The sequence below is a fragment of the Phymastichus coffea genome, unplaced genomic scaffold, assembly GCF_024137745.1.
Source record: "Phymastichus coffea isolate CEN01 unplaced genomic scaffold, Cenicafe_Pcof_1.1 PCOF00076, whole genome shotgun sequence".
Lineage (NCBI taxonomy): Eukaryota > Metazoa > Arthropoda > Insecta > Hymenoptera > Eulophidae > Phymastichus > Phymastichus coffea.
In genome coordinates, this window is record NW_026706887.1 from 893,523 (window position 1) to 910,181 (window position 16,659).

Genomic DNA, 16,659 nt, shown 5'->3' on the forward strand with positions numbered 1-16,659 from the left:
TTTTACTTGCACCCTACTTCCTTTTTATTTTCTAAGTCATCAATTAATTTTTAACTTGTTTTTTTAAATAATAGTAATTAGTTTCAAGCGATCATATCTAGTTTTTTTTTAATTGAAAAAATGTTTTGTCTAGTGTGGTATTTCATGAAAAAATTTGAATTTTATAAAAACGTTAAAATGTAATTGAGAATAGATAACAACTTTGAATCGATGAAAGGTGTACATAAAGATCGAATTTAAAAAACCGAAAATGAGCAAGAATCAATATCTATAAAATTTGAATTTGTTTAACACTAAACCTACCGAAATATTATATATACCTATTTCTACCGAATGGCGGTCAAATGACCGCTTTTGAAATACACAATTATAGTATTTTCCAGTTGATTGTAATTAATACAGAATTTAGGATAAACAATAAACACAAAATAATTATCATATAATAATTAAAAAACATTTATTTTTCGGGCTTTAAGAGCGGTCATTTGACCGCTCTGGTAGGTTTAGTGTTAAGTATTTAGGTTTAATTTAGCTATTGATCTGAAAAAAATTGAATATTTTGCGCCAAATGTAATTATGAAGTTGTATCCAATGAGAATAGTGCGCGACCTTGCATTATACCAAAGTGGCGGAACGGTGCTGGAGCCTTATCTCATAGCGCTCACGTTGTAGCGGTTTTTATCTTTCTTTCTCTTGCACCACAAAGGTTTCCTTATACATTCCTCTATAGTACAACCTATGCACACACATAGCTAAACATGCAACAGTATATGTGAGCCATTGGGATACTATGGATTAGTCACGTGATGCTAACGCGTAGTTTTGTATATTTACCAACTCACATGCTCGACTATTCGCTCGCACGACAATATAGTAGAAGTAATGTAGGATTCGGAATGGAGTGATATATCGCTTCCAGATGCACACAGTATAGAGTGAAACCGAGACATGTGTGTGCAGCGATGAGGTGACGTTGTATTGTCGCGACGAGTCAAGTGTTCGGGAGTGAGCAACGAGACGTGTGTAATGTAGTGTGTACAATCGTCACGGCTATATAGCTCTCCTCTCTCTCCTTGCCTTTAAATGCTGTGGTGTAAACGCAATCACGAATTCTTCAACTCCCCGCAGTCTGTGACGGTGCCGTGCCTGCGACTGCGATATACGACGTTGACGGATTCGTAGCAGCAGGAGCAGCGGCGGTACGATGATGATAGCATGAGCAGCAGCATCCTGTTTGAGAGCAAAACGATTTCGTGCCGATGTCGTGCGACAACATACTTCTACTGTGGCTCGCTTGCCTCATGCCTTTTTTTACTTATTAATTCGTCTTTGAGTGTTCGTTAAAAATATATCTCGTGCTCATCTGGAACCTCAAGTTCGAAGCGCTTATGCGTTTCAACCGATCTGCTTGCAATCATGATGACGACATGGAGAAGAGTGAAGGAACATCGGATGGGCGTTGGTATGGAACTATTGTCTTTCTTTTCATTATCACGCTTCTCAATCTTTGTCAGTTAATGCCTCATTCCTACTACCATTAGTTGTACATCTATTTTTCCTTTTATTTTCATGATAATGCCATTTTTTTACTTGTACAACACAAACACTTCTGTGATCACTTAATTGTCACTACTCAACCTGTCTTTCATATATACATATCCTTGAAACACTGTATAGTTAAAGTTTAAATTTATAGTTGAGAAATGCTAATGACTCAAGTTTTCTTGTCAATGATTCATCCTCCATTTTTCCAACACAAATGTTCTTCTAACTAAATGTTCTACTTTTTTTCTTTGAGCTATAATATGGATAACTTATAATTATGATTTACCTTTTTTTCAAGCCATTTACAATTTTTTGGAAGAAGGAGAATTTCGACTACTTCTAAATGTTGGAGATGCTCTTATCGTATTACGTGAGTGTGATGAATGGTATTATGGCTATAAAAAGTACGATGGCAAACATGGGATTTTCCCCAAATCTTACATTTGCATTCAAGAAAGATCTGGGAATATGGAAAGTCTCATGAATGAAATTACCAGTGTTTTGAGAGAATGGGGGTATTACTGGAAACAGCTCTATGTGGTATGCATAATTCATCGTTTTCTTACTTGAAAAAAATATCTTTGTGAAATTCTATTTGCAACTATTCCATTTTCAGAGTCATTCTGATAATTTTGCAAAAATTCATCAGCAAATTTTGGAATTGACAAATTATAGAAGCAAAATTTTAAGTGGAACTTTGACCATTGATGAGTTGAAAGATATGAAAAAATTGGCTACTGCAAAAATTGATATTGGTAACCAGTTATTGGAGCTTGATATGGTTGTCAGAGATGAACATGGCAATATTTTGAATCCAGACTTGACTAGTACTGTTCAGTTGTATTACCAACATGAAACTGCAGCAGAAAGGATTAGAAAAGCTACTACTGAAACTAAAAAGAAATCTGTAAAACCACAAGCACCAGTTTATTCCTACATATTTTTTGTAAATATTAAAAATTTTGTGTGCAAAATGGTAGAGGATGTTGAACTTTTGTTGACTCTGTATGATAGTAAAGAAATGAAGGCAATAACCGAGAATTATGTTTTTTCATGGAGTAAACAAGGTCTCATGCCAGATATAGATCAATTGCATAATCTTAAAGTTTTATTCACAGACTTAGGAAGTAGAGATTTATCTAGAGAAAAAGTTTATCTAATTTGTTACGCCATTAGAGTCGGAGGTATGGAAGCTAAGGAAGTTGATCACAGGCGTTCTAGTGTTGTACAAAATAGTCAAAAGCCAAAAGGTCAGGATAGTATGAGAAGGCCATTTGGTATTGCTGCTATGGATGTTACAGTTTTTATAAATGGCAAACTGGAGAGTGATTCAGAAACTGAATACTGCATTCCTTTTATCCAGTAAGGGTCAAGTCTACTTATTCATGTACCACTTTTATTATTCGTTCAGTTCTGTTTGTTGTGTTTAAATTTTTATTTCAGCAGTTGTGAGAAAGAAAGTTTAGATGGTACTTTACGGAGGATTCTTGCACAAAAGGATGTAAATTTACCAAAAAATAACAGCGTAGGAAATCCTGTTGGCCAAGGTCTTTGGTGTAGCTTAAAATTACTGCGAGGAGATGTCAAACAAGTATGTCTTGAATACAAATGTTTTGTATTTTATTCTACTGATATATATTTTTTACATATACATTTAATATATATAACAATAATCAGGTTAGAGATGAAAACCCTCACTTGGTTCTTGGTAATGTATCAATTGCACGTAAGATGGGATTCCCAGAAGTAATTCTGCCAGGTGATGTTCGAAATGATTTATATCTGACACTTGTTAGTGGTGAATTCAGCAAAGGTTCAAAATCAACAGATAAAAATGTTGAAGTAACTGTAAAAGTGTGCAATGATGATGGTGTAGCTATACCAGGAGTTATTACTCTTGGAGGAGGTGCACTATGCATAGATGATTATCGAAGTGTCATATATTACCATGAAGATAAACCAAGATGGTGTGAAACTTTCAAAATTGCTGTTCCTATAGAAGAATTTAAGCTAGCACATTTAAAGTTTACTTTTAAACATCGAAGCTCAAATGAGGCTAAAGACAAGGCAGAAAAACCATTTGCAATGAGTTACGTTAAACTTATGCAAAAAAATGGTACAACTTTGCAAGATACACAACATGAACTTTTAGTTTATAAAATTGATAATAAAAAGTATGATGATTACGATTCTAATTACTTGAGATTACCATCAACTAAAGAAGAACTGGTAAGTTCTGTTACTTGTACTTTTAAGTAAACCTAGTTTAACTATGCATTTCATTATAAAATAATTTTATCTGTATGTAGAATGAGCTTGGTTTAGAGAAAAAACCAAGTTTAGGCCCTCTAAGTTTATCGTCAAAAGATAACTTCTTGATTGCCACAAATGTTTGTTCTACCAAATTGACTCAAAATGTAAAACTTTTGGGCTTATTGAATTGGTCTTCTTCGAAAACAGACTTGAAAGAATCTTTAACAGCTCTAATGAAAGTTGATGGCGAAGAAGTAGTCAAATTTTTACAAGTGAGTGTTTTTAATTATGTATATCAATCTTAATTCAAAGTTTATTTTATTTATGATGAATGGTTTTCAGGATGTCTTAGATGCATTGTTTAGTATTTTAATGAGTAATACAGACAGTGATGACTATGATGATATGGTTTTTGAGTGCCTTCTTCATATAATTAGTTTAGTTTCGGATCGGAAGTATCAACACTTCCAGCCAGTTTTAGATTTATATATTTCTGAAAGTTTTTCTGCAACGTTAGCGTACAAAAAGTTGATAGCAGTTTTGAAAAAGCGTATTGACAGCGCGAGTGCTAGCGATGGGAGAGATCTAGAAAAAGATATTTTATTGAAAACTATGAAAAATTTACAATATTGCATGAGATTTATTGTTGAGTCTAGATTGCTATTTACAGAGTAAGGCCAATAATTGTTTATGAAAGTGAAAAATGTTATATAACTGGTGAAAAGAAATCAACAAAGTTATTTTGTTTTACAGATTAGATCAAGATGAGGAAGAATTTTCACAAACTCTTACTGAACTTTTAAGATCTATTGTCGATCTTATGAAATATGAGACTGATGGGACGTTATTAGTTCAAGGTGCTTGTTTGAAATATTTGCCGTCCACAATACCTCATTTGCTAAAAGTTTACAGTGGAAAACAACTTAGCATGATTCTGATAGATCTATTGGTTACTCTTCCGTCTGGTAGACTTACGAAGCAAAAAATGATGACTGTCAACGATATCGTTCACAGTCCATTGTTCTTAAACATGGAGTGTAGACAAATTTTATTACCAAGAATCACTATTCTTGTTCGAGATCTTCTAGAAGCGAAAGAAGAGGTAAGTTGGATATTAAACCCAATCAAATAACTGCATTTAGGTCGTACTAACGAAAAATCATTGCTCTATAAAATAATTTCAATCGGCAATTAAGTGTAGTCTATGCTTTTTGTTTGCCGTGCAGCCTGACGCCCTTTCGCCATACACATTAGTGAATTCTATTGACGAGCTTACACCCACTTATTAAACGCTCAAACTTTTATGCTATAACTGTATCACAATAGCTTACTTAATCTGAATAGAATATCTTAAGAATTATATGACGATTATTATGTGTGCTTATTGTAATATTCATGTAGTTCTCAAAATAATCAATAGATTTGCGTATGATACTTTGAAAATCACAATCAATAGCATGTTGACATGTAGTGGTGATGGTTACTAATTTAGCATGCACAAAACTAGGTGGCGATATCTGTTATTTTGTACAATCCTGGGACAATCTTGTAATAAAACCAATGACGATTTTAGAAAAACAAGTAATGCTTATAATAAAACGTCAGACTCGCTTCAAGATGATTTCCATGTAAATTTTGAATTCCTACATTATAAATGGCTTGTTTTTTGTTTCTTCAAATTCATGAGTAATTCAAATCAAGTTCATTTTCATTTTCACAACATTGAGCATTCCAAATTATCAAACTTTCATGTTCTATGTGTATGATTGAATTTAATCAAAATGAAAGTTCAGCTTTTTCATTGAAACTTTTCACTCAATTCCCTTTTATTGATTTGGATACGAAATTCTACGAATTTTTATTGTTTATTTTAAAAATAACATTGAAAGTCATGAGATATAAGTGTTTCCGTATAGATAAATAGAGAAAGCGATGAATGACATTGAGAGAAGGATTTCTCACAAATATGAAAACATCAATGATTATTAATATTAGTTGAAAGAAATGGGAAATATTGATATTGTGATGGATGTGGTACAGTATTTAATTAAACGATATTTAGTATACATTAGTATTGTTAACGGTCTAATGATAAAATAAATTCTTTGCTTTCTTTGATGATATTAGAAAGTTATGTAAATAGTTAAAGTTACAATCACGTTAGTATTTCCAGCAGACTATTTTCTCGAGCATTCTATACTGAGGACTATAGAAATATGACGTAGAAAGAATAGAAAGTAGCTTTACATGCGTGAACACTTTACATCTTATCTAAATTATCAGCTTGTGTTCGTCTCTAATCATATCGCAAGTGAAGTAAAAACTATGTTTTTGAAAAATCGACGGAGAAGTTTCCTATAAACAATATATCACGTTCAATGAAAATTAGATAATTTATTATAAAAAATCACACGAGCTAGAAAGTATCGCGTCTAATCACTTGTAGATTTTCCGTCATGTTTGCTCTACCATTTACAACGTCCTATAATTATCTTATGCTTCGGTCAATGCCAAGTTAATGACTTATCGTCATTAATAGATTATAAAAAGTGCAGCTAAACAAGGCACAAGTATAAATTCGTTTATGATGTGGTTTATCGTTGACGAATCGTAGCCATTAAGTATTGGATATGGTTTTTTATGATTTTTTGAGTTTGCACTAACCTCGGGATTTGTTTTATTTTTGTGTCTGGTATGGTTTTGGTAAATGGCGCGCGATGTAAAGGGACTGTCGGGTACGCCTGGAAAGAGCGTGGCGAAGGTAGCCAGGCTGCTCGGTGAAAATCGGCACCGACTCAATCAACATCGCGGCTACTCTGAAGAGGTAATTTCGCGACAGATGATCCAATAAATTTCTCTCACGTTTTTGTTGACTTTTTTGCCGAATACGAATAAGACACGCGCGCGTCGAGGGCGAGAGCACTCAAGTATCTCGTTAATGTTCGCACAGGTCGAATTATGCGTGAAAATTCTGTCGGACGTGCTGGACTTGACGTTCAGAAGAGACGTCGGCTCGACCGCCTCGGACATCAAAGAAATCATGCTTACCGCCCTGAGAACGATTATTCAGACTGTGATATCAATGGATAGAGAAAACCCCTTAGTTGGTAATCTCGTATCCGTTATGTTGTCGATTTTCAGGTTCGTAGGTTGATCAGAGCCACAGTTTGCTTCTATTAATTGCTAGTACGATTAGATTTTTTTTAAAATAGCGCGCAATTGCATTTGCAGGCAAATGAATCAACAGCATTATGAAATCTACATTCAGCATTTTGGCACGCAGTTTGATTTGCTCGACTTTATCATGGAAATTTTGATGGTTTTCAAAGACCTCGTGTCTAGAAGTGTCTTCTCCAACGATTGGTGCGAAATGATAATGCTCCAGAACAGCGTCATTCTCAAAGCCTTATGCTTCTTCTCAACGACTATTCGAGAACTGTTCAATGCTTCTTTCGAGCAGCAAGCCTGGTCGAATTTCTTCCACTGCGCTATCGCTTTCCTGACTCAGCCAGCTCTGCAATTGGAAAGTTTCACGCAAGCTAAGCGTAAACGCATTGTTGAGCAATACAAGGACATGAGGAGAGAAACTGCCGTGGAAATTCATAAGATGTGGATTAGTTTAGGGGCGAGAAAACGATTATTTGTGCCGGCTCTCGTCGGAGCTATTTTAGAAATGGCTTTGATTCCTGACACTGAACTCAGAAAAAATGCGGCCATACCGATATTCTTTGATATGATGCAAACTGAGTTCTACAGCTCTAAATACGTTGAAGGCTTTAGTGATAAGAAAGCTCATGGAAATACTAAGGCTAATTTCAATCAGTTTGAAAACGAAATGATTGCCAAACTTGATATTTTGGTCAGTGTTAATGACCAGTTGAATATTTTCTGTTTATTACAAACTTGTTTAACGTACATATTTTTTCCTAGGTTGAAGGTGGGAAAGGAGACGAAGACTTTCGCGATTTATGGGTAAAAGAAATGACACCTCTATGCGAGAACCATACGTCAATGAAAGAACAAGGTCTTCGATTTGTTAAAATTGTTGCCGAGCTCATGGATCACCTGCTGCAATATCGCGATGTTATTCATACAGAATCTCAAGAACACAGAATGCTTTGTACAGTTAATCTTTTAGAATTCTATTCGGAAATTAATAGGAATGAGATGTACATAAGGTACGTTGAAAAATTGAAAAGTAAATGATTTTTCCATTTGTTAAATCATATGACGTTTCCTTTTTTATTTTTTTTATAGAAGTTATAAAAGCTCCAAAATCGTTATTAACATAGATTATATATTCGTTTCAGATACGTTAATAAACTATGTGAACTTCATCTGGAATGCGACAACTATACAGAAGCGGCTTATACGTTACAGTTGCACAGTCGACTTTTGAAATGGAGCGACGAATCTTTATCTCCTTTACTTAAATCGAGTAGATATCCTCATTGTCAAACGCATCGTGAACTAAAAGAATGTTTATACAATGATATGATTGACTACTTCGATAAAGGAAAGATGTGGGAGTCTGCTGTTGCAGTGTGCAAGGAATTATCTGCTCAATACGAAGAGGAAACCTATGAGTACCTTCAACTATCTGTGCTATTGAGGCGAATGGCCAAATTTTACGATTCTATTGTTAAACAACTTAGGCCAGAACCCGAATATTTCCGCGTTGCATATTACGGTCGTGGCCATCCATCTTTCTTACGAAATAAAGTTTTTGTATACAGAGGAAAAGAGTACGAGAGGTTGAGCGATTTTTGTTCGAGAACATTGAATCAGTTACCCAATGCTGAACAAATGAATAAGTTATCTCTACCTAGTGACAAAGTTATGGAATCGAATGTTCAGTATGTACAAATAAACAAAGTCGATCCTGTGATGGATGAGAAGAAGCACAGATTGAGTGGAAAACCAATTACTGCTGAACCTGTTTTAAGGTTTGATTATTCATTGTGTAACTTGTTTTTCTGCGAACTATACTTTATCGTGTAAGGCACTAATCATTTCCTTCTGCGACAGATATCATCGCGTTAACAACGTGCAGAAATTCCGTTTTTCAAGGCCAGCACCTAGAAAGGAATTTATGTCAAATGGCGAAAAAGAATCAGGAAATGAATTTGCCTCTTTGTGGCTGGAAAGAACTGTTCTGTCAATTAGTCATACATTGCCTGGTATACTTAGATGGTTTCCCGTTGTTTTCAGCGATACATACTTAGTCAGCCCACTACGCAATGCTATTGAAACTATGGAGGCTACAAATGCAGCTTTGAGAGATCTCATAATAGCACATAGGTATAAATAAGAACGCTTATTATATTTTTGTTATTTAAGTGTATCAAAACAACAATTAATCATTTTCATGGACATTATTGACAGAGCGGATATCAATCTTCCACTAAACCCGCTAAGCATGAAACTAAATGGTGTACTAGATCCTGCTGTGATGGGAGGCATCGACAATTATGAGAAAGCTTTTTTGAATGCCGAGTATAGAGAAGCGCATCCTGAAGATGTGAGAGATTTGGAAAAATTGGAAAATTTAATTGCAGAGCAAATACCCTTACTTGGAGTCGGTGTTCAATTGCACAAGGCAAGAGCATCGCTGGAACTCGCACCTTTCCATCAACATCTTGAGCAATGTTACGCGACTATGCGTGTCCAAGTGGAAGCTAGATATGGAAAAAGAGTGAGTCATATATTAATAGGGTTTACAGAGCCTTGTCTTGATCTGTTTTAGATTTATTTGATTTTTTACAATGCTGACCTCAAAACGTTGTAAAATTGCAATAATCTATTAAATAATTTTTGTTTAATCGCTTGAAATGGTTTCAATACTATGTTTTGATTTCATGTATTTTAACTTATAGACGTGTGATTTGCAAATTGAAATGGCTTCATCGTCAGTTACCATGAGAAGGCATGTTCCGAAAGGCGATAACCAACGTCTATCCGAAACAAGTATCGCAAGCAACGAGTAAGTTTCTATCATTTGTTTATTGTCGTTGAGTTTCTTTTTCTTTTTTTTAAGCTTTACGCTTGGATTGCGTTTTTTATTGAAAGTTGAACATTTTACTCTATAGCCGAATGAATTGAAATTTCTGAGATTGGTTTATTGAGCAAAACAATATAAATAGGGTGAAAATTGTAATGAAAAATTGGTTAATATATCGCGCGGAAAATTTTGGCAATTTGTTTCATTCAGTTGCGGTACTCGATCCAGAGTTACTTCGCTTACGAGATCCCAAGTAGCCGCACTGAAATCTCTAGCGACCTTCAATTTCAACAGTGGTTCCTATATCTCGGGTTTTCCGAGCGTTGGGTTAACAAGGTAAAGGATACGCGATCAATGTCGATTGCTATAGTGCACAATTCATTCACAATTGCAGCGTCGATAACCATCACATCTGGAAGCTAATAAATTCCTTAACGAAACAAAATCATCAAACAACTATGTTCACAATTTGAAAGCATCACATTCAAACTGAAAGCAACTCATACTGTGCATATTTACCGCTCATTTCCGATTAATATTGCTTTGATTCTTCAAGTTAATCTCATAAGTAGCCTACAGAACATGAACGAATTCAGACTCTAGCTATTAATTGCATTTAAAAGTTGTTTTGTTCAAAAGCCACAAGTTGGTGTCATTGTGAATAAAAGTATTACTATTTTATATATTTTCGCTAAGCATGGACAATAATATTTATCTAAAATTTGGTAGACATTAATACAGCATTTCTAAATTTAATATACTCTTGTTATTTTAAATCTCATTAATACATTGCAATAATACTTTCACGTGTGAAGCGAGAGTTTATTTTAAATTAATTGTAGTTCAAAGGTAGACTGTACTAAGAAAATTACTCTTTCAGTTGAATTATGTAAAAAATTTCATATTGTATTGATTTCATAAAAAATTTCATATTTCCTATTTAATTCATTTCATAAAGTATCATTTATTGGCACTTTCATGAAGTTCCACATTTATTTCTGATTCCACATTTCCATATCTATGTCAAAAAAATTTATAGGGTTATTGTGAAGTTTGTACTGTGTAGGTAGATATATCAATTTATTACGTAGAGTTAATTTTTTTTTAATTATTTTTGTAAAAAATTAATGAAAAGGAGTAAGACTAACTAAATTGTCTATAAATGTTGTTATAAATAAAAACATAAAATGGTATATGACTTTGTTGCAAGAGAAAAGTAAAATTTACTGTTCTTTTTATAGGAACAACGCATCGACACGTTCGCATATACTATCCACAACTTCCTTACAAAAAGCCTTAGGCAATTCAAATACTGGCACAAATAAAAAAAAAGATTCTAAACGACGTAGTTCCCGTAAAAGTGACTCGGCAAATAATTCGAAAGCAGAGCAACCCACTAGTCAGTGGTACACTATGCCAGAACCAATACAGATTCAATCATCTCCACTGATTTCTGCTTCAACACCTAGCCTTGTTGCCTCTCCAGTATTTGAACTCAGACAAGAGGTAAGTTGTGTTGTTTTCATGTTTAACAGCATTGTTTAATGTGGAATTTTTGTAAAAATTTTTCTAATTGATTGCGGTACTTTGCAGTTAACGCCAAAACGACCATTAAGATCAGAAGCCGAAAAAGAACGTCGTTTAAGTAATCGTTGGTCAGGCCAATCTCAATCATACCTTCGTTCGCTGAGCAATGGCTTGGATACGCACAGTTTAGGAAAGGGTAACCGCGATAGCATCGGCACCACAGACAGTACTGCGTCGGAAGACGATCCCCCACCACCATTACCAATAAAAACTCGGGAGGTGGATTATTGCAATCTCCCAGACGACAGTTCTATTAATTATTGCTCGGTTAACTCCTTAGCCAGCATAACTCGCACGGCCATATATCGACCGAAGAGCAAATTGCCTATTCCAATTGACAGCTTTGACGGCCATGGAAAGCCGCCAACGCCACCACCAAAGCCTAAAAGACCGATTCATTCTTTAAGCAAAACTGCCCTCATCTCGCCGAGCGACTCGGAAAGCTCAAACCAGGACTCGTCTACGGCATGACTTTAGTCCTAACTAATTTTAGCCATACTTTACCTGAGATACTTGTAGCTGTTACTTCTTTATAATAATATTAGCGTACTTTTCCTAGAAAGCTTTTATACGGATCAAATCGAACAAAGCATATGTCTAGCTTATATTTTATAACAATTTTATTGTACATTTTTAACAAATCATACAATTTTTTAAACTGTTTTATCGATCGCCGAAACTTTAGAAAACCATGACTTTTTGATACTATTCAATTTTCAATGTCGAGATTCACTGAGACTTACACTTGTAAGTAATATAAGAATCAGGTCTTCCATTTTTTATGCGAGTGTTGTGTTTATCAATTTTTGACAAAGCAATATCGTGTTTAGTACTAATAATCTAGCGGCTCGCATGTTTAATATTACAAACTCATTCATTCATATGTGTTATGGCGTTAATTCGAAATGAATCAATACTCATAAAGTTCACACACATCCAGATAAACACATAATTTTTATAATTGTGCAATTTATTACTAAATACAATTTTATTACTTGTTAGATATCGTAGCTCTTGAAGGTATCTTTTGAATCATTCAAATTTTCGTCTAAGAAAGTTGTTAACTATTTATTGTTTTCTTTAACACTGAAATAAATACCACTATCTTTCATTATCATGCCAAAGAAACCATTGTTAGTATTATTTATAAATGACAGCAGCAATTTTGTACAATTAAGCCATGGTATTGGAAAAGGTCCCTGAATTTTTATTAAGCATGCCATAAATTCTTCTATTTAAATATTTAACACTAGTCTATTAAGTTCAACGACTTGATGAAATGATTATAATATATATTTTTTGGATATCGAAAGTTGTCATCGTGCCATTTTGTTGTCAAGTTTATAATTCGATTTCTCAGGGACCAATTTTCGTGAATTAGGCAGTGAAAAATTTTAGTAAAACATTTGTTTATTGTTATAAAGTGTCATTTTATAATATATTATTATAATTCACAAAAGCTGAGTACTCATTTAACTATCCAACTTCTTTTTATTGTACCGGTTAGATACCACTAGTATAGTTAATTAAGAACGTGAAAAAAATTTACTTGTTTTTGTCGCTTAGTTTTCCATATAACATATAATATGTAAGTTTAAATTTACTTTTAATCTATTCGATAAACTTACTTCTCTTATCATAAGTTGTAACGTCAAATACGTTTTCTGTTACTTTTTTATTTTTTATTTTCTAAATATTTTGCGTACTTCGAACAATTACTTAAATGTAATTTAGTACACTAATTATTTAACCTGAATCGGTATAGTAAAAAATAAAATCAAATACTATTGCAATGCGTTTTTTCTTGCTTGAACTATAAAATTATATTAAAAATTATTATTAATAACTATTTTGATGCACATTATTAAATTACAGGTCGCTCCCGCGACCCTTGGATCATGTGGAACCTAATAATGAAAAACGCCTCAGTCAAATCCTCCAGACGTCGTGGTTAGTAGCGGACCTTTGGCATGCTTATCCCGTCCGCTGCGGTGGCCACGAATATTCGTTGCGATTCTACTCTATTTCTCATAGGGTCATTAAATCTGCTGCCCAATACAATTTTGGTAAATGATCGTCCATGCTTCAAATGAGCATGTCGATTATGAATTGTCTGTATTAATTTATAATGAACTTAAAAATCAATATTTAATTTCAAACAGTAAGATTATAGATTGGAAAACATGCAGTTACCAAAGGTTAAAAATATCAAATAGAAAATAATATATATCAAGAGAAAACTTCGAGAATAGACAAAGAAAAATTTTTAAAGATATAAATATTCATATATATATATAATGCGAATTATTATATATATTGCATATAGTTAGCGTTTATACACACGTCGGAAGAGATAAAGAAATAAATAAATTATAAAGGCAATAAATCTATTATCTTAATAATTTTCCCTTTGCATTGTTTATCTAAGCTTGGAACTGGTTATAGTCATTTCTGACTAGATTGCCTTACTAATGATGTAAAAATATACATTTTTATTAATTTTTTCACCTATTTCAATTTTCTTACTACCTTATATTTCCTTCTACACTCTTCAAATATTACGATACATTTTTACTTACATCTTAAGTTAGATCGTTTGGATATCTATTCCATTCACGTTATATCCGCTGACATTTTCTGGATTGTCTTGACAGATCGCTCACTCCTCCAGTACTAATTGCCGATTTTTCCGGATAGCATGAGCTTTTCATTTAATTTTTTCACCATAAATTTGAACAGCTGTCGACTGTCAAACCCTATCGACTGAATTTTTTACGTGGTAAGATTTCGTTGTGATCGTTGATGTTAATGGTAATGGTATCGTCGCTCGGACCTCCGGCGTATTAGCGATTACACTTCGATGTCTATGTCACCCTGTATGTTGAGTGAACGTCGTGATCGTTTCCTTTTTCAATGCGGCTCGTCAACAGTCACCGGTATGACAACGATTCTACCAAACCTATAGACGCCATTGCACTCGAGAGTGCCAACAATAATAGTAATGTCGTTGTGGCTGTCCTTCTCTTGAAGCCATTAACAAGCTTCGTCGTGCTGACAACCTCTTTTTAGTTTAATAACATAGTTCAACTTTTCCAGTTTTTCCTTCAGAAAACCCTTCCGAAGTTTTGAAATCAGAGAAAACTTTTTGTAGGACTCTTGAACTTTTTCATCGTGGTTTCAAAGCTTAGACGCGACCTCCATTTGAATCTTCACACGGTTAAAATAACTCCAGTTGCTTCTTGTTACTTCAGCGGCTGGTGACAAAACAACATGTTATCTGTATATAGTGTCTGAGTTAATTATAGATGCAAAACACCTGGAATGAAACAGACTTTTTCGTTATCGTATTTATAAAGGGTAAGAAAGAAGGTCGTACTTTTTTGGCCAGAACCTCCGTTTTAGCTGCTTGGACAGGAAAACCGGTCTGAAAAACTATAGCTACAGACTCATATGAAACTCTCAAATCTACAGACAAAAAATATGCCATCTTAACGAATACTCAATACACGAAACACGTGCACGCAACAAATATAAAGAGCTTTCACTCTGAAAGGGAATTTTCACTCGAGAATTTCACCCGATATTGAACCTAAAAAGCAATATGAACATACATTCGTATTCATTATCAAAATCACATTTTGTAGCTATTTCCTGAAATTGTAAAGTGCAAATTAAAATTGACAATAAAAATATATTAAATTAAATTTCAATCATTTTGGAACTGTAATTAATATCGTTGTATTTATCTAAATCTTTATTTAAACCTTTCCTCGTCGATTTTTTATCCAAAAATAACTTAAATACCAACAAATTCATTGAATTTCACTAATAAAGTGACCATGTCCGTTAGGTTATTTTACTATTATTGTTTATTAATAGATTTTTAAAAAGTTATATTTGGCTTATAGATTCATATGGGGTTCCATTAAATTATAAAAAGCAGTAAAATTCACTATTCTCCTGACCACTTTTCGTAGTCCTTGAACAACCTTAGATATGTACTATAAGTTCATTTTTTCATATTTGCTAATTTTCTGGAGCTGTTTGATTCTTTTAGAGAAAAGCACTTAGGGATTGATTGATGTCAATTTTGAGATAATTCTGAACAAAAAATTTCCTCTTTCACGTGGTTTCTGAATCATATATTAATCTAGAAAATACTCATGTAAATAACACATCTACACATCTAATACTGAAATTATTTTTTTCGACTTCACAAAAAAGAGTTTACGAGAGGTTCTGTATTCAGCCTGAATTTTGTTTATGTATGTCATGCTTCCAAGGTAGTCCTGTTACATTATTGACTTGATTGAAGCATAATTGCGAGTAATGGAAACAATAAATCTGAAGTTAGTTTTTTAAATTAATCTTGTAATAATATAAAGTAATTGATGATTGAATAATGATTAAATCAACACTTTTCAAATATAATGATTAGGCACCATAACAAATAATTTACAAAGATTCATTCTTTTATTATATATACATGTTTTCTTAACACATAGAACCAAAGTTTATTATAAAATTTTTCGTCGAACTTACTATCTGTACTTAATCTATACAGTAATTGATCGCAATATAAAAAATAATGCTTAATCCACACTTAACAGTTGTTTGTGTGAAAATATGTATGTGCGTTTTGCTTAAGCCCGACAACAGAAATAAAATATCGACGGTTAGATAAAGATGCTATAAGCGTAAATCTCAAGAGCTCCATGGGGATTCCTAATGTTATTTAAGATGCATTCGCACGTAAAATGTAGGGTATACATTTTCCCAGAACGACTAAACGGTCAGGACTACATGTTTTAAAAAAACATTTCTTACGAAATCAGGCTGTTATTTAAACTATTCTTCGAAGAATCATTTACTATTACATAACATTCGAATATCGCTATAAAAAAAATGTTCACCATGAGTAAAATATGACTATCAAATGATTACAAATAGATAATACTATTGAAGTTCTACCAATTAAAATTTATCAATATTCTTTTTATACACATATTTATATAACATAGAATTACAGTAATATTTATCACAGATGTATTTAAGAAATTACGTTGACTACTGTTAAATACACGAGTTTGATGTATTGTAATAAATATTATTGTAATTGTATGTTATGAAAATATGTGTATAAAAAGAATATTGATAAATTTTAATTCATAGAACTTAAATAATATTATTTATTTGTAATCATTCGATAGTCATATAAGAAAACGAAAAAATTCCCACGATGAAAAAACGGAAAAATTTTTTTTACAAACTGT

At 33.2% G+C, this 16,659-nt stretch overlaps 1 protein-coding gene across 4 annotated transcripts; it reads left to right on the plus strand.

Moving 5' to 3' along the window:
- The first annotated feature begins 685 nt into the window (after nucleotides 1–685).
- On the plus strand, nucleotides 686–13,093 carry LOC131668283 (dedicator of cytokinesis protein 1). 4 transcript variants are annotated; one of them, XM_058942334.1, is made up of 20 exons: nucleotides 686–1,462; nucleotides 1,844–1,915; nucleotides 2,000–2,085; nucleotides 2,162–2,907; nucleotides 2,992–3,136; nucleotides 3,223–3,774; nucleotides 3,855–4,070; nucleotides 4,141–4,469; nucleotides 4,552–4,900; nucleotides 6,524–6,622; nucleotides 6,749–6,939; nucleotides 7,030–7,657; nucleotides 7,729–7,976; nucleotides 8,109–8,744; nucleotides 8,827–9,099; nucleotides 9,184–9,493; nucleotides 9,675–9,781; nucleotides 10,010–10,135; nucleotides 11,041–11,305; nucleotides 11,393–13,093. In XM_058942334.1, exons 1-20 carry the CDS (start codon nucleotides 1,417–1,419, stop codon nucleotides 11,855–11,857), a joined length of 5,889 nt encoding a protein of 1,962 aa, XP_058798317.1. In that variant the 5' UTR covers nucleotides 686–1,416; the 3' UTR covers nucleotides 11,858–13,093. The 4 variants fall into 4 exon arrangements, with proteins under 4 accessions (XP_058798317.1, XP_058798316.1, XP_058798319.1 ...); XM_058942333.1 differs by having other exon boundaries at nucleotides 1,844–2,085; XM_058942336.1 differs by lacking the exon at nucleotides 10,010–10,135 and having other exon boundaries at nucleotides 1,844–2,085.
- The last annotated feature ends 3,566 nt before the right edge of the window (nucleotides 13,094–16,659 follow it).